At 36.1% G+C, this 21,282-nt stretch overlaps 1 protein-coding gene across 1 annotated transcript in view; it reads left to right on the forward strand.

Annotated features, from left to right (window-relative positions):
* SLCO1A2 (solute carrier organic anion transporter family member 1A2) overlaps window positions 1-21,282 on the forward strand; it is a 96,971-nt gene that overhangs the window by 53,284 nt on the left and 22,405 nt on the right. Inside the window, exon 6 of the mRNA XM_081127859.1 lies at window positions 2,413-2,554. Within this exon, the coding sequence (XP_080983985.1) occupies window positions 2,413-2,554 (142 nt within the window). The remainder of the gene's footprint in view (window positions 1-2,412; window positions 2,555-21,282) is intronic.

Here is a 21,282-nt window from a genome sequence, read left to right on the forward strand (position 1 = left end):
CAAAGGTACAAAGGTAAATAATAGGTACAGAGGTAAATAATGTATGGTTCTTATCTTTGAACTGCTCACAATATAGTGAGGGAGGACATTATAGGCGTCCAAACACGTAAGTAAAGGGCTGTGCTAGAGGCAGGCACACAGCAGGGTGAGTGGATAAGGAGTGAATGATCAGGGCTCCCCAGGGAGCAGAGAGACGTGGAAAGCTCCACAGTACAAGTGAGGATAGAGTTGAATTTTAAAAATTGAGTGTATATTTATCAGACACACAAGGAGAAGGCAAGCATTACGAGTGGAAGACTATCTTGTAAAGGCACTGAGATGTGAAAGGGCACGGTGAATTACAGGAACTATAAGTATAATGTGATGTCCAGGGATGAGCAGCAGGATATGGCGCTGTGATGTAGATGAGGCATTGCTTGCCATCTAAAAAAGTAGGATTTTTCTTTATGGGAAGTCACTAGAAAGTTTTCAGAAGTGAAATGGCATGCTAACCATGCATCTTATTAATTTATTTGACAGATAGTTACTAAGCTCAAAGTTATTGGTGATGGCAGGAGGAACTGAGAGAAGAGGTGGACGAGACTAAAGGAGACCAAACTATGATTGCAATTGTCTCAGCTAAATTGTGCATACATTCAAGAGATTTCAGCATATGGGTGACAATAAAAGCATAGGAATAAGTGCGATTTTCTAGGGAGGGCGTGTATATATCTCAAGAAGAGTAGAGGGTACAAGATAAAAGCCTGAAGGGGTTGGCCACAAAAAGATATGACTGAATAGAAGAGTCTGGAGGGTGGGAGGAAACATAGGTGTGCATGGGGGCAGGGAATGTCAGGAAGAAAAGAGATTAATGGATCAAATGACTCAGAGATATCAACTAAACTGATGACTAAGAAGTATCTATGGAATTTGGAATTCAGGAAGTTGTTTCTGACCTTTCATGGAGCAGCTTCAGGAGAGGCCAGACTATAGGAGACTAAAGCATGAATTAAAGGTTAAATAGTTTAAGCAATGAATCTAGACTATTTTTCCAAACATCTTGATGATAGCTGTAGTGTAATATTGAAAATAGAGGAGGAAGGTAATAACTGATGAATCAGGATCTCAGATATGGGAAGAATGGATTCAAGAGCATGGGTTGAGGGATTTTATTGTGCAAGAGAAGGAGCAGCTATTCTTCTGATATGGCAGGGAAATTAGAGGGGCAAGAATAGAGGTAAGTTTGAAGGTGAAGTTGCCAAGATAACTTGTGGGTCATAAACAACACATGGCTGGGTTGGAGATTGAGGAACAGAAAAAAACTGAATAATGCTGGAGAGAATGCACAAGGGGCAATATACATTGTGGCGTTTGGAGTGTAGGAAAGGTGGAGGGCTAGGATTTTAGGGATTGAATGCACTGGCTAGAGAGTACATTGAATGGTCTCCCAGGATGGAAGTATCACAGGAAATATCTTTAAATAGGGCCAAGGAAAAAGTCCCGTGGCATAGGATTGGAGATTACCATTCATGTTGGCCTAAATCTATTTATCTCTGATTTCTTGACTTTGAAGCAGCAATTAATCCACATAATTACACTATTGCCCAGCATGCAATGCTCCTTTTTCAGATCCTTTACTAAAAATCTAAGTCTTTTTTGTTCCAATTTAGTAAAACTATCAAAATTTTAACTTCTCAGGTTTTTAGTAAAATCATACTAGCTCCTGGTGACCACCATGATTCTATTTGTTAAGCTGTCCTTGATTTTTGTTACCAATTGCACCAATCTGATTGCTCTCTGGAACTATATCAATATATAGAAAATGTGATTCAATATATGGAAATTTATTATGTTCATATTTATTTATCATAACGAATACCTGTTCTGTTTAGAAACATTTTTATAATAGTTTGTAATTAAAATATTGCTTTAGATAAATCAACTGGCAGTCAGCAGTAATCTGATGTATAATTTGCATATTACTTTGAACAAGAAAGACCTTGAGCAAATTTGCAACAGCAATAATGTTTTTGTGTAATGTTACATTCCTTTTTTTCATTAACATATATGTATTCTTTTGTACTACAGATAGCATTGTAGTGCTAAAGTTTTGTTTAAACCATTAGTTATATCTTACTTTAAATGACTAGTGTTTTTTTGTGTGTACAAGAGGAGTCTATAAGATAATGAGGCTATAACTACATACAAAATTCAATGTCACTAATAAATTAGTCTCATTTTGAGTTTTCAAAGAGAGGATACAATATGAAAGACCAAAAGAGCAAAAAACATTAAGCATTTCTTGCAAATTCAAGGGTTACTTAAGTTGGAGATAATCAATCTGTGGTAGAAGATATTTTGTCAACGGGTGGCAAACATGTAAAATTTAAAAATATATGTTTCATATGTTTTCTTATATTCTTTTCTCCCTAGATGTTTCTGCTGGCAATAACATGTGCATTCATATCCAAAACACTATCTGGATCTTATATGAATTCTATGCTCACACAAATAGAGAGACAGTTCAACATCCCGACATCACTAGTTGGATTTATTAATGGGAGCTTTGAGATAGGTAATGAATTATTCTCGTATTACTTCCTTTTATATTTTATCTATTGAGTTAGTCTGAATTTTATTCTCCTTATTTGTTGTTTTATGCCATTTCATCTTACTGAATAGTGTATTTTCTGTAACAGATTGAATATCCTAGCTAATTTTGGAATAAGCTTAGATATAATTCATTTAAACATTACTTCTAAATAGCATCTAAATATTGCCACATATCCCACCACTGGACATTTTATTCTAATAGTTTTTGGTTATCTAGCCTAAGTAGCTGAGTATTTAGAATATTTACATTTAATCTATCATTTGACAACTCTTAAGGGTTCTATCCTGATACTCAGAAGATAAAATAGAAAACAAAGGAATCTGTTTTCCAAGGGAAAAAGCAAATATTTTCCTTTTCCTGTTGTTTCTGAGAAATTGACAATTCTTTCTAAGTGCAGAGGGAAGGAGAAACTGCTTTCACATCTCTCTGAATTTAGGGAGGAATAAAGTCTATCCTTAGGCCCTGATGACTGGGAAGATGTGAGGACAGAGAGGAAGAATGGAGAGAAAGATTTCTCCTGTGAACATGCCTCATAGAGATACGAATGCCACTCCTTTATAATTTTATCATGGCTTCTACTTCCTTCAAGGTAAAAGTTGCCTTTACTGTATTTAATCAGTATCTGAAAGAAAAATCAGGATTGAGGAGAGGGAAAACTGAATCAGGTGCTACTTGATACGTCTCCTACTGTTCACCTCCCTGTGTCACCTGTATGCTAGATCCTGGTGATGGAGCTAGATAGAAATAACCCTTTAGATAGTCTCGTATAAACTCAGCTCTCGGCCTAATGGACGGCACAGATGCAGAAGAATAATTTTAATTGAATGTAGTAAGCTTGGTGACATAAATATATGCAAGGTCGTATAGGAATATGGGGCACAACCTCACTTAGGGAAGATAAGCTCTTGAAACATGAGTAAACGTTTTTCAGGTGAAGAAACAGGGTTAGATCAGTGTGAAGAGAATTCCAATAGAAGAAACAGAAGGGTGAGGCAGCATTGTAACTTGTGTGGGGAGCAACATTCAAGCCAGTGTTATTGACTCGCAAAGCTTAAGGTAGAAATTATTAAAATATTAGTTTGGAGAAATGGGCTATGGTTGGCCTTGTGTGCTTGCTGTGGAACTTACCTTATCCTCTCGGTCATGGAGAGTCACTAAGAGACTGGCAGAGGTTATTAATATTTCTGTGCCAAGGACTCTTTGGCAATCTGATGCTATATGATCTCAGAATAATATTTTGAATTGCATAAAATAAAAATTATAAGAGTCAAAGGAATCCAATTATCCTGAAATAAAATCATCAAAATATTAAAACAGCTCAGCATATAGTAATATGTGTGCTTATCAACACATTAAATACATCTACAGTGAATTTGAAGTAATTATTAGTGTCACTATTTTGAGGTAGCCACAAGAACTGTAATGTCATAAGCAAATACCTATAACTTCAGTTGGTGTCAATCTGTAACAAAATCATAGATACAGTGAATACTACTATAGTTTGCATACTTTTATTGTCAGAGGTAATGCTAATATTGAGTTAAAAGTTGCTGTAAATAAAGATGCTTTTTTTTTTTCTCACTCAAGTTCATGGAACGCATGATTTCTATCCATGGACTCCTTGGGGGTTTATAGCCTACAGGCTAAGAACCCCCGTTTAAAGCAAATGTCAGATTTGCCTTTTAGCAGGACCATGCTTGTGGCTGTGCTGGAGAGAGGTTTGAAGATGGCAACCAGGCCGGGGCAGAGAGGGTCCCAGGCGGCCCATGCCAGAGCATCAGGGAGAGCTATCTGAGCCTGAGTCGGGATCATACTGGTAGAAGTGAGGTGGGTGGCCTACAGAAATATTTAGGAGTTCCATTTCAGAGACCTTAGAGACAGATTGGATGTGGCAGAGGAGGAAAGAGGGTGTTCTTCAGTTTACAACTTGGGCGGTGGAGTGGATAACGGCGCCGAGACAGAGAATAGGGGAAGGGGAACAAGATGATGGTGGTGGCTGTGGGGACAGTGATGAGTCCTGTTTGTGGCAGTACCAGTGGGACCTTTGGGTAGCAACGCCCACATTGTAGTTACATGAATCGGAAGCATTGGGGAACTGTCTGGGCTAGACGTATTGATTAGTGAGTAAATAAGTGGTTATTAAAATTAAAGAAGGGAAGAGGCTATAGGGAGAGGATATAGGGTGATAAGTACAACACACAAAAAATGGACCCCTGAGGCACACCGGTGTTTAAGCAACAAGTGGAAGAAAGGAGCCCATGCAACTAGGAAAAGGAATAGTCAGAGAATTAAGAAGGGAAACAGAAGGGAATGGTATTACAATGCTTATCTTTCCTCAGTAATATTTACAGAAAGAGTTCTCTATACCCTTGACAAAACTCATCTGTATGTTCTGGTCTCTCATGGTAAGGGAGAGTCAACTGACAGAGCAAGGAGGCTTAAACGCACCCTTATGTAAGGAGGGAAAGCACCTCCTTTCCTTTTAAAAAGAGACATGGAATATACAGAGTGGCTTTCTAGAGACAACACCTTCAACATAGATAGCTTTGATAATGGGGATTTTATTTACTTATTTATTTGAAGTAAAATTGACATTCAGTTTTATATTAGTTTGAGGTATACAACAGTGATTTGCTATTTGTATATGCTAAGAAATGATCACCACAGTAAGTCTAGTTATCAGTTGATGGGGATTTTAGAAACCTAGAGTAGTCAGTGTGGCTGCTATGGCTATAGTGGTGGAGTGTCTTCATTAAAAATAATGTAGGGGCTGACATCTCTTCTACTTACAAGGCAGACTAGAGATAAACAGATACGAAAAGTCTTCAAAATACACAACATTGCTTAGAAAATTATTTACTTTTACAGGAAAAGTTTAAAATTTTTTTTATAACCCTTAAGTTCATCATAGAGACTTTCTTTATACATAGTAGCATCAGGGTAAATATGTATTATTGGATTAAAAATGTATGATTTGAAAATGTCCTCATGTGTTTGACTTTTTCAGCTCTTTTTCAGCTCTTTACTCCATACTTATCAAGGGCTTGTCCTTAATAATAGGGCCTCCCCAATTAGTTTCTTTATCCTAAGACATGGGAATTAATTTTTCATTGAGTTATTTACTCCTCAAATCCAGACTTACTTCTAAGAGCAGTTGGAAAAGTGGGAAATCCACTATGTTTTTACTTCTAAGGAAAGAAATAGAAATAAACATAGATCTCTGGCTTGGTTATGTTGCCCAATATAAACATTTGAATCATAAGTTATAAAACATATATCTACCTGAATTTTACCTTTGCTTCTTTTTTCAAGCATAGGAAAACATTACAGTCTTCCGTGGAGCAGGTGTGGAGGGAGAGGCCAGAGGTGACATATGGTCTGACACCTGCTTTTGCATTACATTTCCTAAGGGTAGATAATCACAAATAGAGCTTTTGAAATTTCTCAGAACCAGTCTTCAGTCTCTTCCACTGGCTTCCCTTTCGCTGACCTTTTTAACTGTTGGTGTTACACAGGGATCTGTTTATGTGCATTTCAACATTGGAAAATAACCCTCTTTCAGGGTAAGGGTTCTGTGTTATTCATTTGTTTCATGAATTCCTAGCGCCAATCCCAGGAATTGAGAGAGTGTTTATATAATAAGTGCTAGATAGTAAATGATTGAATTAGGCTATTCATTAAGCCATTGTATGTACTTAGTGAAATATTTATTTTTATCTCATTTTTTTCCCTAGGAAATCTTTTTTTGATTATATTTGTGAGTTATTTTGGAACCAAATTTCACAGACCTATAATGATTGGTGTCGGATGTGCAGTTATGGGTCTAGGGTGTTTCTTACAGTCTCTACCTCATTTCCTCATGGACCGGTAAGCATTCAGTCTCTGATGAGTTTTTAGGTTCAGTTTTCAACTGGAGAGAATGGAAGTGCCCAGGTGGTTTGTTTGATCTTGGATGTGTGGATAGGCACCACAACCTCTGAAACTGAAGGAAGGTGGTAAGGCCCTAGGGTGGGAAACCCAGACGTCTTCATGTTGGATTGCCCCAACTTTCTTGACAGAGGAGAAAATATTAAGTATGGAAAGTGATTGATGAGAGGTGGCTTGAGGAGAATGATGAAGATCTGAAATAATTGTTGAGGGGGAAAAATTTGATTCACTTTCACCAAACTTTGTCCTGGTAGGGCAGCATCTTTTCAATATACTCATACATATCAGATGGTTTCTCTTCCCCTCTCATCGCCATGTGTCCTCCCTATGCCCCCTTCTACCTCTTTCCCCACACTTCTGTAATCACCTCACTGTTGTCCATGTCCGTGAGTTCTCTTTTTTTTTTCTCGATCCCTCCACTCCCCCAACACCCCCCTCCCCGAGCTGTCTGCCTGCTCTCTATATCTGTGAGTCTGTCTCTGTTTTGTTTGTTAGTTCAGTTTATTAAATTCCACGCGAGTGAAATCATATGGTACTTGTCTTTCTCTGACTGGCTTATTTCACTTAGCATTATGTTTTCCAGGACCATCCATGCTGTCACAAGAAGTAAAATTTTCTTCCTTTTTATGGCAGAGTAGTAATCCATTGTGTAAGTGTTCAGATGATTTCATTTTCACCTTGGAGCTATCTCTCCTGTTACCACCAACTCTTCATCTACAATCCAAATGGGAACTCTCTAGGCCTGTTACATGGCAGCTTCCTTGAAATTTTCCCTCACCATTATCCTTGGGAATTTGCTTTCCCTCTTTCCTCTATTAGTTACTTATTTCCTGGATATTGTATCATCTGCTTTTCTTTTTACTTTCACTTCTCTTTGTGGAAAACATTGTCTAATAGGTTTCTGAAAAAGTGTTTAAGGGAAGTAATTCTTATTCTACTCACCTTTGATTGATAGTTTGGCAGGTATAAAATTCTAGATTGGAAATATCTACCCTAGGAATTTTGAAGATATTTTTCCAATACTTTCTAGCCTCTAGTATTACTATTGAGAATTGTATGCCATTTCCTTTCCCCAGGCTCTTTTGGGGCTTTCTCTTAAGCTCCCAAGTCTGGATTCATGATAATTGTCTCAGTGTGCTAGGTGCCTTCAATTTAAACATTTGGAAAAGTTACTTGTGCTATTTCTTTGATAATATCTCCACTATCCCTCTATTTTTCTTTTTTTAGAACTTCTACTACTTGGATTGTACATCTGGATTAAGTTTATATGTTTCTCAACTTTTTTCTTCAATTTTCTTTCTTCTTGACTTCTTGTTACTTTTTGGAAGATTTCTTTAACTTTATTTTCTAAACCTTTAAGTAGATTTCTAGCTTTTGCTATCATATTTTTAATATCTGAGTTCTCTTGTTTTTTGAACATGTCTTTTTAAGGAACATCTTATTTTCTTTAAAAAATGCAGTGTCTTTTCCTATTTAAATTTCCTTCATTTGTGTTCATTGTCTGTGTCTCCTTCTAGTGTACAGGTTTTATTTGTTTTGTCTCTCTTTACTGATACAGGGTTTTCTCATATCTCTGGTGGTTCATGATTATTGGATCATATTTCAGAGAGAAGTATAACAACAACAAGCTAACTGGAAGTTCTGTATAAATGTGTAGGACATGATTAATGGAGGACTTCTTTGTATGGTGATTGTACAGGGACTGGCTATATTTAGATGGTTCAGAACAGCCATAACCTGTTAGTTATCTTAGGCAGGGATTCTCCAGTCTTGCCTGGGAGGTAGAAGCTTGACTACTCTAGGTGGGAGTGGGAATTTCACTTTTCAGTATGTATGTTTTTTAAACCTAATAGCCTTAGTTTTTAGTATGGCCTTCCTGTCCTCAATGTGCCTGTTCAAACACTCTAGAGTCAAAGACCATTTTCAGTTGGAATGTCAGAGGATGTCTATAAGAGTCTAACTGCTCCTTATACACACTTTAAACCAGTCCTCTTGTTTTTTGGACCATGCCTACTCCCAAATTTAGAAATGTCTTATATCTGGCCTGAAACTTTCCTGGGATATGTGGCACATATTTGGTTGTCTCCCTGTAGGCACTTACTTAGGGTTGCATTTATTATATCTACTAATTCAGTGACCACTCACTTATCTGTTTTCTCATTTTCAAAATCTTCCTGTGAAATCTTCCATTCTCTTTATCTTTGTGGTGTTATGTTCTTCCTTTTTCTACTTTAAAATCTATTCACTGTCATTTTGTTGACATTTTGGGAATGAATGGACTTTGAATGACTTATTAGGTGTGAAGTGGGTAAGTTAAATGAAAAAGACATTTTATCTTCTCAGGATTTCTATAGGGATCATAAGTCTCCAGGCAAAGAGTTTTACTGTCCTTTTATTTGTTGTCCTCTCCAATACAATGTTGAGCTGTGTTTACATTTCTTTCCACCCTCTTCCAAAGGTGTTATTTTGTCTGAAGCTGGCATGTCTCATGGCATCACAGATATGGAGACAGTTCACAAACTCTATGGGCATGACTAGGCAGTTGTTCTAACGGGAAGATGTTTTAACATTCTAGCTCATTTGGAACTCAGAGGGCAAGTTTTCTTTTAGCTTTCTTTTATCTAATAGAAATATAGAAATGAATCCAACATAATTTCTAACAAAGAGAGATTTTGCCTGGCTTATTTTCCTCCATTCTTTCATAATTTAGGATAATTTGCATTATGAGAAAGGGTATGTGGATCTTATGGTAATTTGCCTAATAGTCACAGTCCATAATCCTTTTGTTCTTATGAGAAGAGTAAAAGTCATTACACTGTGCTGTCACAGTGTTTGAGTTTCTCCTAAGGTCTCTCATTTTAATGGGCAAAGGTTTTGTTTCTCTTAGGGGTTAATGAACACATGCAGAATTAGTGTTTTGATTCTCAGAAAGTGGGGGTATATTTGTTATGAGCAAATCTCAGAGAATCCAAAGTTAGAGACTTGTTTTGTTGTGTTGCATTTTCTCCCCCAAATCTTTTATCTTAATTATACTTTGTTGAGTCTATTATTTTTCTTAGCTTTTGTCCCTCGTCCCACAGTAATTATTTCCAGGGAATGGTCTCCTACAAACTACGGAAATTTGATGTTAGGTAATCTTAAAGGTAGATCATCCACATGTAGATAGCTGAAAGCTAGCTGTCAAGAGATTGTACATTTATAGTGAGTGACAAGTTTTTTTATATTTATGATGATTAGGTTGCAAAGATGAAGAGAGTTCTTTACTGAATTTGGATGTCATGTCTTAAGTGAAGCAGGAATTAATCTGCATAATGTTTACATTGCCTTTATCAGTTTCTAACATAAATGTGTTTTCCTTGTGTTCATACAGATACGAATATGAATCTACAGTTGTAGGCAATTTGTCCTCCAACAGTTTCTTGTGTAATGAAAATGGAACCCAGGTTTTCATACCAACAGAAGATCCATCAGGTTGTCAACTTCGTTTTATTGTTTTCTGTTCAATGAATTTGAAACTGAACATGTGTTGCTGAGGGGTTTTGAATGAGTTATTGGGTTTGATTAAGTGACTAAGATAAATGAAAAAAAGATATTTCCTTTTTTCAGAAACTTTGGAGGGGATCCCAGAGGGGACTAAGTATGGTTAATAATAGAGAATGTTGTTCCTATATATTTGAATATACTTATTAAGGAATCTTTGTCTATTCTTTAAAACAGTTATTTAAAAATAAGTCAAAGACATCCATCCAAGGGCCACTGCAGAGTTAATTCCACAGAAGAAAACATCTTAGAAGAATGGATTTATACTGATAAATTGTTCTGTACTATTTTAGGAAATAGAGACAGAAACAAAGTTTTAAAGATCTGTGTTATATCACTGATTTTCTATAGCAGATCGGAGAAAGCAGCAAGTATGCCCTACTTCTCATTTACTCTCTTCTCTTTCTACTGAACGAGGAACTTGTCTTTGTTTCTCCTTCTCTATCAGAGACACTGCTTTACAGTAGTGTTGCTTCTCCTGGCTTCCACATCATCCCAGGCACAAATGTGCAGGTCTCTGGCCCTTCATTTCCTGGGGGAACTAGATAATCTGGTGATACTTAGTCTGGAAGTGACTGTTGATTCATATCAGTAGAACTTACAATGGTCCCCAATGAGTGAAATCAGGACCCATAATAATTTCAAGGAGTATAAGAAAGCAGTCTCAGAAACTGTAAGCCAAAGGAATCCCCTGGGGAAACAAAGGAAAATAGTGACATCAGCAGTGCCCTGTGCTCCCTTCTTGAGCTGGCTTCTGTCAAAGGCTGATTTGACAGAAGGCTGGGTCCTATTTCCTATTTCTTTTTATTTAAAAAAAAAAACACCTACATTGTAGTAGATAAAAAACTTCCCAGTCTGGTGTATCTCCTGGAAAGTGCATTAATTCTTTGATTTTCAGTTTTGCCCTAGAGTAGACCTAGAGTTTGCCTATGAACTATAGACACAAACCACTGTACTCACCACAGAAAAAATATGAATACCCAGCAATGGAGACTGTAATTTTCTGTACTAGAAATGACTGAGAGATAGACCTCACAAGAAATTTCCAGATCCAGTTGTGCTCAGGACCCTCACATCTGTGCTGGCACTTGGCCAGTTTATAGTAAATGAGAATAAGTTATAATTCACTTTCCTGAAAAATGTAACTCTTCAGAGTATCTTCCTTGACAGCTATTTTGGCTTAGAACAGAAATGACTAAATTTTCAGAGATCTGTCTTTCTTTCTCCCTTTCAGTTCCCTTTGGCCTAGTCTTTGTTGTTCTTCTAAGTAGCTGCTGGTCCAAGAATCTGGGTGAATTTCTTTATCAAACCTTATTTGGTGGTTACAGTACCACCAAAAATGTAATTACTACCCAGTTAAGTATTTTTAGTATCTATAAAGTAATTAGAGCTGTAGAGAATTCAAACTTCAGTGAGACTCTTATTTAAATCTTATAAATGTAGTATCGATGCTAGGGAGAGATATTTGTGTTTTTTCTCTCCCTAGAGTTAGTATAGAAATGGAATAGCACTCATAACAGCTAACTAGGTCCTATAGTTGCTGGAAAACTGGTTCTCTGGAGGGAAAAATAGCTCTGACTTCTAGTGCTTGCCAATTTCTGTGGTGTAAATGCTCCTATCAAACTACCAATGTATTGTCACTAAGCACTGGATTGGGAAGAGATGTAGTATACACATCTCTTCCAACCCAGTAGGAAATGGCTCCAGCATGCCACTTACACTTGGCCATATCTAAGTACTCTCAAAAAATGCAAGAGGGGTGGTTCAGTGAGTCATTATTGACATAATAATATAAATCGTTTACAAGGTGTCATGTTACATAAGAACTGTAAAATGCTTACCAAAAACTTACAATGATAGGTATACTTATAGCTTAATATTTTACTATCAAAACACTAATGCAATGTGTTTTTTCATTTTAATTCAGAGTGTGTGAAAGAAGTTAAATCATTAATGTGGGTGTATGTACTAGTAGGAAATATGATACGTGGAATTGGTGAAACTCCCATCATGCCTTTGGGTATTTCCTACATAGAAGATTTTGCCAAACCTGAAAACTCTCCTTTATATATTGGTGAGTTTGAAAATCTGTCTTAACTTCTTTTCAAGATAGTTCAGTTCCTTGAGGGTGGATATTAGTTATTTATTTGGACTCTTACTGGCTTCCAGAATGACAGAGTACCTTGGCACAGTTGATCACCAATAAAAGTTTGTTCAATGCAACAATTACATGCTAACTCCAAATAAGCCACTTTGCTAAATCTGCCCTTTGCTGTTGAAAATACCACTAATATAGTATCCCTGGAGTTCTCTTTGACTCCTCAATTTCCTTGGCTCCATTCTGTATCTAGTCTGTTAAGAGATTTACCAATGTTTTCTTAAAAATGTCCCTTATTCAGAACTTTTCTCACCATTTTCATTTTGTCTATTTTTGTTCAATTACTTCATTTGTAGATTATTATAACTTCATTGGTCATTTTATTTCTAGTATTTTCTTTTATTATTTTCTCATAAACATTCTTGCAGTATAATTTGTCTCAAACATTGTTTTAATCATGTTTTCTCTACCACGTTCATGAAACATACTGGCTCTTTAGTTACTAAATCTGATATTTACACTTATTATTATTTATAGCTCTGTACTCAATTTATTTATTTAGTTTCCTATATAATATCACTTCATCACAATCTCTCCATCCTAGTCAGGCTTTTTTATAATTTACCTGTCTTCATATGTTTGGTTGTTTCTTGAAATTTTCTTTTCTAAAATCAATCAATGTCACCGTCCACAATAGCCAACTTAAAATTCATCATCGGTGTTGTCTTCCAATCTCCTAAATATTTTTAATTTAGTATGCATAACTTGCTTATATTCTTTAGTTATTTCATCTGTTGTTTATAAAATCATAACTTTGAGTATAGTAACATTTTGCAATTAATGTAGACAGACCTTTTAAAAACCAGAAAAGTCAAAGAGGGTGAGAGAAGATGAAACAGAACTACACATAATCAAAATAAATTAAAATATTTAGGAATCATTACCCCAAATAACTTTGGGCAGCTTTTGATGACTCACTGATTTCACAGTAATCTTTTACATTGTTTTTGTGTTCGATCCTTTCAGATGCCTTCACATTAAAAGACTACAAATGCTCACCTGCAATAAATTAACAAACCTATTGTTAAACATATATTTCTTTATTGAACAAATGCTAGGGTGTTTATACATATTAAGATAAAGAAGACATGGTCCTTATAAGGTTTAGTAAATAAATAACTACATAATTGGAAATCAGTTAAATTTGATAAATATGTATGTGTAATTAAATTTTTTAAAATTAAATTAAATTTGAAAAATAAAATAAATGAATATGTGTGTACAAATAATCAAATAACTGTAACTCAATTAGCTATACATCAAGAAAACAGTCGAATGTGGAAGGATTTGAGTAGAGTAATTGATTGATAGGGGAGGAGAGGCAGAGTATAGTGAAAGAGAGCCGGGTGGATTTGAGGTATTGTAGATATCAGTGGATGGAGGAGATTGAACAAACACAAGAGAAGTGTTTGGTTGAGCAATACCTCAGAGAAGATAGAAGGTGTTGACGTCAAGAATCGAATGTATGTAGGGTACACTAGCTTATAGAGCTGCAGAGAAGGCAGAGGCAATGGGCAAACACATTTTGAAGTAAAGAGAAAGAGTACATAGAAGCAGCTCATGTCTGGATTTTCAGATTAGATTCTGAATTGTGGAAAAGTTATGAGATAATTAATGATGAAATTCCAGATGAGTAAGGAATTAGGAAGACAGAGGGGACTGTTGGAAATAGGAGATAAGAATGTGAAGGGTAAGAAAGGAGCTCATAATAGAAGTGGAGTATCAATAACAGGACAAAGCCAGAGAAACTTTCAAGTTGGAGATCTGGGAGTAAAGCTTTTCTGAGGAATATGTAACAAGAAATTTATCATAACATGGAACTGGGTTAGAATTTCTCTAAAAATGTGGCTATGGAAAGCCTCAAAAGAATCTTACTCTATATGGTGGCTTTGATAATAGCATGATCCCAGCCTATGCTGCTCCAGCAAGTCTTTAGCTGTGATCCAGAAAAAGAGAATTTGGAGGCTTAGAGAAAGTGGCTTTAAACTAAGAGGCTCCTTCTCCAACGTTTACAGAAACAAACTTATTATTTATTTGAACACTAGCTTAATTTTCTTACAAATTGAATATCTAAGGCAAAAATATCTAAAGCAAAAAAATTCAATTTTCAGACTTTTTGTGGAATTAGGGCTCTTTATGTGGGTGTATAACTATACTACAACTTTATATTTTCTTTTATTTTTAGGGTTTGTAGAAACAGGAGCTATCATTGGTCCTTTGTTTGGACTTTTGTTAGCGTCTTTCTGTGCAAATATTTATGTTGACACCGGATCTGTAAACACAGGTAATTCATTAAAATCTAGTTATAGTGTCTAGAGTACACAAAGCAAATTCAGGTATGTTATCAAGTTCATTGTTGCTTTATTTGACCTTCAATTACAGCGATTACTGCATACTTTCGAGGAGTGCAAACTATAGTGGAGGAGTTTAAATAATGTTTTAAATATTTCATACCAATGAGCAGGAGAACAAGATAAAATGCTGATCTTCTGAGTCAAAATTCAGTGCTCTTTCTACTATACCACAACCATATTTCTTATTTTTAAAAGGTTTAAGCATATAGATTTGAATTTCTTTTAATCAAGCAAACATTTGTGGATAATTAAATAGACCTTGTAGTTATTTAATAAGTACCTATTTATAAATTCCTTACACTTACAGAACAGATCTCCAAGCTAATTTATTGCTAAACAATATTGTAACACTAAGCATTGTCAGACTTTTATGAATGTCTGAATTGTGTACAAACTTTATACTTCGATAGAACCTGAGAATAGTAATTAAAATTTTTTTCTGTTGTTCACACAGGAAATGATGACTAAAGCTAATAAAAAATGTGTATATTTTTTTACAGATGATCTGACCATCACTCCCACTGATACTCGTTGGGTCGGTGCATGGTGGTTTGGCATTTTGATTTGTGCAGGAGTGAATGTGCTCACGGCCATTCCTTTTTTCTTTTTGCCCAAATCGCTTGCAAAGGAAGGACCAAATGATAATGCTGACATCGTTAAAAATGACAAAGAAGAGAAACAAAAAGAAGAGGTCAAGAGGGAAAATGCTGGAATCACTAAAGGCAAATATAAAAATTTTAAATATTATATAATTTACTTTTTATTTTATATAGATATGTCTGTATTTGAGTCTAGCACTATAACATTCTAGGCTGCATTAGGACAATTTGTCATTAGCAGTCAGCAGTCAATGTCTAGTCTGATTCTTCCTGAGCTACTTAGAAATAAAATAATTTCAAAGCTGAATTATCTTAGATCAGTATTTATATAAAATGCTATATCAGTCTGGGCACTCAAAAATTTATTTATTTATTTATTTAGTCCCATTTACCTTAAAGGTCAAATTTTAAAAAGAGAAATGAAAACTAAGAACAAAAGGAGGAAAAATATACAGTAATCCTAATAAGTGTATAGTTCTGAAACCAAAGATGTTAGCTTAGCTGTGAGTCTCCTGGAAGTTAAGACAGAAAAAGAAAACATAACAGATCATATAAATATCTATATTTGACAGAGGGTAGAATGGTAGTTGTTAAAGAGAAAATCTTCCCCAAGTAACAAATTGTAAAAAAAATAATAACAATTGTATAATATAGGTACTATTGAACCACATAGTTGTCTCCTAGCAAATACAGGAGCATATTTCATGTAAGAGTTCTTTATTTTGGGGGGAGTGGGTATAGATTATCAATAAAAGCTCAAAGTATAATTTACAGAAGGTGTTTCTGTGGGGAGCTAAGGAGAGTCTAAGTATTTAGTATTCAAGAACACTGATTTTAAAACTTGGCCACATATTAGAGTCACCTGGGAAAATTTTAAAATAACTGATGCCTGGAAATTCTGTATTATTCCCAAGAGGTCTGATTTAATTAGTATGGCCTGGGCCTTGGAATTCTTAAAGAGTGCTTATTTAGAAGGTAGGGTAGGGCTAAGTTTCCTTACCTGTAAAATGGAGATGGTAATAGTAGTTATAATTATAGAGTTGTTGTGTGAGAATAACAGGAGTTCAGGCACATATTACTGTTATCACTGCTACTAGTATTAGTATTATTGTTGATGTTGCTACTTGTAACATCACCCATAAATTATAATACCAGTTTGCACACAACTTTTGTTAACAATTACAAATTCACTTAAAACACAACTGAACATAATTTAATACTTCCTGGATCATTAAGAGCCAATTCAGAATCTTGCCAATTCTCAGTCACCATGAATATATTACAACTTTTCTCAAGGGGATGATTTAGGCTGAGAGAGGATATTAACATAGACTACTATTTGTGGTCTGTACAACTTTTCTCAAAAGGATGGTATGGACCGAGAGAGGATGTTAACATAGAATATTGTTTGTGGTCTGTAGGATCATTTTTCAAAGCTAGGAAAGAGCTTAGCTTAGTAGAAGACTTCTAGAAAAAAATTTGAACTACTGAGACTCATCTATGAGGACCGGGATGTCAACAAAATGGGTGACTTCAAAAGCTCCAAAGAGCTCTGAACACAACTCTCACCCCTGCTATGTATTTTCTTCATAAATATGAATTCTACCACTAGGATTCATTTCTTTTCATGGAGCTATGCTTCCTCTTCTTTCAGTTTGCTTTGTTACTGATACTTTGTTCCAGAATGGATTTTAGGCAGTTTATTAAGCAAACCAGGATAGTACAGAATAAGCAAGGTCATTGAGACCGAGAACATGAAGACAGGGAAAGTGAAAAGAAACTATAAGTGAGACTTTGGCCCCAGAGGGCAGCAGTGTGACCCAGAGCATTTGCTAGAGATGGGCACAGTTGGGCTCTGAGTGTTGTCAGCGCACACAAACAGGGAAAAGTTGGGTGAAATTATTTACATGGTCCTTAGCATGTACCTAATGAATCAGGATCTGGGGGGAGTGGGACCTGGAAATTGGTTGTTTTAAAAGACACCCAGGTGGTTTTAAGCACGTTTCCTTGTGAACCATTGGCAGGACCACCGAAACTGATGTTCTGAAGGAGCAGAAAAATAAATACCTGGTACTTGAGAAGATGTATATCCCCATGGATTCCCAAATACATATTTGTTTTCAGCATTCAGGAGTGATAATATCAGTATTGGAGTGTGAACTTCTTTATCAAATTGACTTTATTCCAGACTTTAGAGAACAGAACAAGCATCTTTCATTCTAGATGATCTCTGCAGAAGAGAGGATCTTAACAGAAGGAGAAGTAGAAGGACGAAAGAAATGCTCTGGACACAGGCACTGTTTTGGTCACATTGTAGTTTTTCCTTGACACAATGGTAACTTGGTGAAGGTAAAACTATTGTGTTATGATACCTACCTAGTCAGCTGCGCCACTGACTTGCAGGAGCTGACAAAACAATGACACGCTTCAGCTTTTAAGGGCTAAAAAGAATGATTAACATGTGCATAATAAGACAGGAAGACGTATTGTAGAGGGGAAGTTGATGTTTCAGGAAAAAGTCAATCATAAAATGCAGAGTCAAGTTAGTTTGACACTGTCTTTCTTTCATTTCAGATTTTTTACCATTCATGAAAAGTCTTTTTTGCAACCCAGTTTACACGATTTTTATGCTAATAAGTGTGATACAGTTCAATGCATTTGTTAATATGATGTTCTTCATGCCTAAATATGTGGAACAGCAATATGGAAAATCAACCTCAGACGCAATCTTCCTAATTGGTACGCTTGTCCTCTGCATTACTAGCCCACTGTCCCCTCCCCCCCAATGAAATGGTAAACAGAGTGATGATGGGTGTAGGAAACCCCTCAATTAAAATCTGTTAGGATATTTCTGTCTCTGGTACATTTCTCCCTTCTGCTCTCCAGTGAAATCAACAAATGGTAGGTGAAATCAACAAAGCTTGGCTTTCTTCTCTTTTCTGCTCCCTCTCAAGTCAGAACACAAATTCAAAATATTTGTGAAAATCTTGAGGGATGCACAAATCAGATACAATTTTCAGGTGGGCAATCCAGAAGACAGAGTTAATTCATGAGGAGTCAATAATTTACTCAGATTTTATTCTTGGCTCCCAGTCATGAATTCCATGGTCCCCCTGGTGGTTTCAGGTGTCTCTGCAGCCCATATATTCAGATTTTCTTGTGACCACACTGCCCCCCCCCCCCACGCCCCAACAACACCTCCCACTTTAGGTTTCTCTAGGGATCTTTTTACAGTTTTGAAAGTAAATTTCCTAGATTATCTGCATCCACATCACCTGGAGTGTTTGTTAAAAGTTCAGATACCTGGTGCCCACCTCAGACAGACTAAATCAGACTCTCTGGTGCGGGACTCTGGAAAGGGATTTTGAACAATCTCTTCCAAGGATGTGATTCAGGGAGCAGACCCTGCCTGGCATGTAAGAATGCACCCTAAGGCTGTCTCTTCCTTTTTCTTCTTTTTTTCCTTTTGTGTGGGGAGGAGTAGGGTAAGGAGAGTACTGGGCAGTAGCAAGACATGAAATGGAAATATAGTTGACAATCACAGGCTCAGCAGTAATCTTTTAAAGTACCTTAAACTGAGTCAAATTCTTAACCAAAGTGGAAATAAACAACAGCAAAATCATACAAATCATATGTATATAATAACACCCCCAAAATGGGATGCAGTAATTTACAAGTGGACTTCAACTTGTCACTCCTACCCGAATCCTACAAAAAATTTACAGCCTCCTGCAATCACTTAAATGAGTGATAATAACAGCCTTCAAAATATACTTTGACAGTGAGGGAAATTTAAAAATCTCATATAATATGTAACAAAGTAGGGATAAAATTCAATCAGCCATCTTTACTGTGAATTGTCCTAAATAGTTTCTTATGCAAGACATGCTAGATAAAAGTAATATATTTGTTCTTTTGCTAAGTCACATTGTAAATAACATTTTTCTTGCATTTATAGGTATTTACAACTTACCTCCAATATGCATTGGATATATATTTGGTGGTTTAATGATGAAAAAGTTCAAGATTACTGTCAAACAAGCTGCCCACATAGCATTTTGGTTATCTTTCATTGACTTTATTCTCTACTTTTCATGCTTTTTCATGACTTGTGATAATTCTTCAGTTGCTGGAGTAACCACCTCTTATAAAGGGTATGTTTTTTATTAGAGAATGTTATACACCTTGAATAATTAATAACATATTTTCTCCAATGATTATCCATGACCTAATGCCAGTAATCCATGGTCTTTCATCTTTCCTCCATCTGTCAGTTATAACCTAATGCATTCAGGCTCCAGGTTTATGAAATAGGTTGGGAACATATCACAGCGTTGGTAAGTTTATGATTGCACGTGTGTGTGTCTTTGTGGTATCCTAGTAGATATCAAAGTGAATATCAAAAGAAACTACTTATAGATTTATAGTTTTAGGTTGCATTGGGATATGTTATCAATATCTTTTATACTCTCATAAATGGGTAAAACTAAGAGTTGAGCATACAGTCTCAATCGCTTTTATATGTTTTCGCAATAGGCTTAAATTTAGGATAACCAAATCCTAATACATGATGCATTAATTCATATATAAGTTCATGTATTTCATTTGCATAGTTGTGTCTCATTGTTGAATACTTTTATATTTGTATTTTGAGGGTTCTCTGGGTCTATAGGAAGGTTGGGTGTGCTAGAAACAGTGCTCCCTGATTGAGCAAGGTCACTGTCCACATTCTCTCATTGAGTGAGGTTGTAGGATATGCTCTATGATTAGGCGGGGTCACTGCCTAGATTCCATGACTGGGCAAGGCTGCAGATTGTGTTCGGCCGTTGGGTAGGGCTAGAGGCTGAGCTCTGCTGCTGGGCAGTGCTGTAGACTTGGCTCCACAGTCTGGCAGTATTGTAGGCTAGGTTCTGAGGCTGCCCAGGGTTATTGGTTATGCGGAGTCAGAAGCTATACATAACACTAGAGCAGGGCTGCTGGCTTGGCTCCCGCCTCAGCGAGGCTGTAGCATGGGCTTGATGGCTGCCCAGGTTCCCTGGTCAGGCTTCCTGGGTGGGTGGTTATCAAGATGGCAACATTGGTTGTTCCTGATTTCAGTTCCTGATACATTTTTATACTAGAAGAATATATTTGTTTACACATGTACTTATGTTTCTAGAGCTAAATGTATTACCTATATTATGCGTTGGACTTACAGATTTAAAGTGAGCTCTTAAGATTGCATTTATAGGATATGATCACTCTCCTTACTTTCCACTATATGGATCAACCATAGGGATTAAGTCAACTTTATTTTCAAGTTCTATTAATACCTGCAAAAACACCTCCCATATGGTAGGCACTCAAATAATGCTTATTGATTGGTTGTTTTTTAATCTGAAATAAATCATTGAAAAAGTGGCTGTGTGGTCATGGAAGCAGGTATCTTTTATGTCATATCTATAGTACCTAGGCCACACATTGATGATTAGAAGATTTCTGTTTTTATTTTGGGGAGGAAAAAAATTTAACTGTGGACTGGGATAAAAAAAGAGAGAAAATGCTCTAACAGTCTTTCAGTATTCATGGTATTATTTTAAATCATTTCAGAATGTCACAAGATTTACATGTTGGAAATACCATCCTTGATGACTGCAACATGAATTGCAACTGTCCAACTAAAACATGGGACCCCGTGTGTGGTAGCAATGGTTTGTCATATATGTCAGCTTGTCTTGCTGGTTGTGAGACATTCGTTGGAACAGGACTAAACATGGTAACATAACGTATTGGTCAAATTTTTTTTTATTTACTGGAATTTTGATTTATGAACTGCATTGGCACTTGCCAACTGTGAACTGGGCCCACATTTGGTACAATTAAAGTCTTTCTTCAAAACCAAATTATTTTTTTTGTGGAAAAAATAAACATTTTTTTCACATGCTCACTTGATTTACCTTTTATTTCCTAGATCTTATTTTAAACCTTTATAGTGTCTGAGCATTAATCATTAATTTTATAGCAGTTGACATTATTACTCAGATAATTTGTTTAAAAAATACTCTCGACTGCACAGCTGGGCATGGCTCAGCGGTTAAGCATCGACCTAGGATCCAGGAGATGGAGGTTCGA

Source organism: Miniopterus schreibersii (assembly GCF_964146895.1).
Source record: "Miniopterus schreibersii genome assembly, chromosome: 2".
Lineage (NCBI taxonomy): Eukaryota > Metazoa > Chordata > Mammalia > Chiroptera > Miniopteridae > Miniopterus > Miniopterus schreibersii.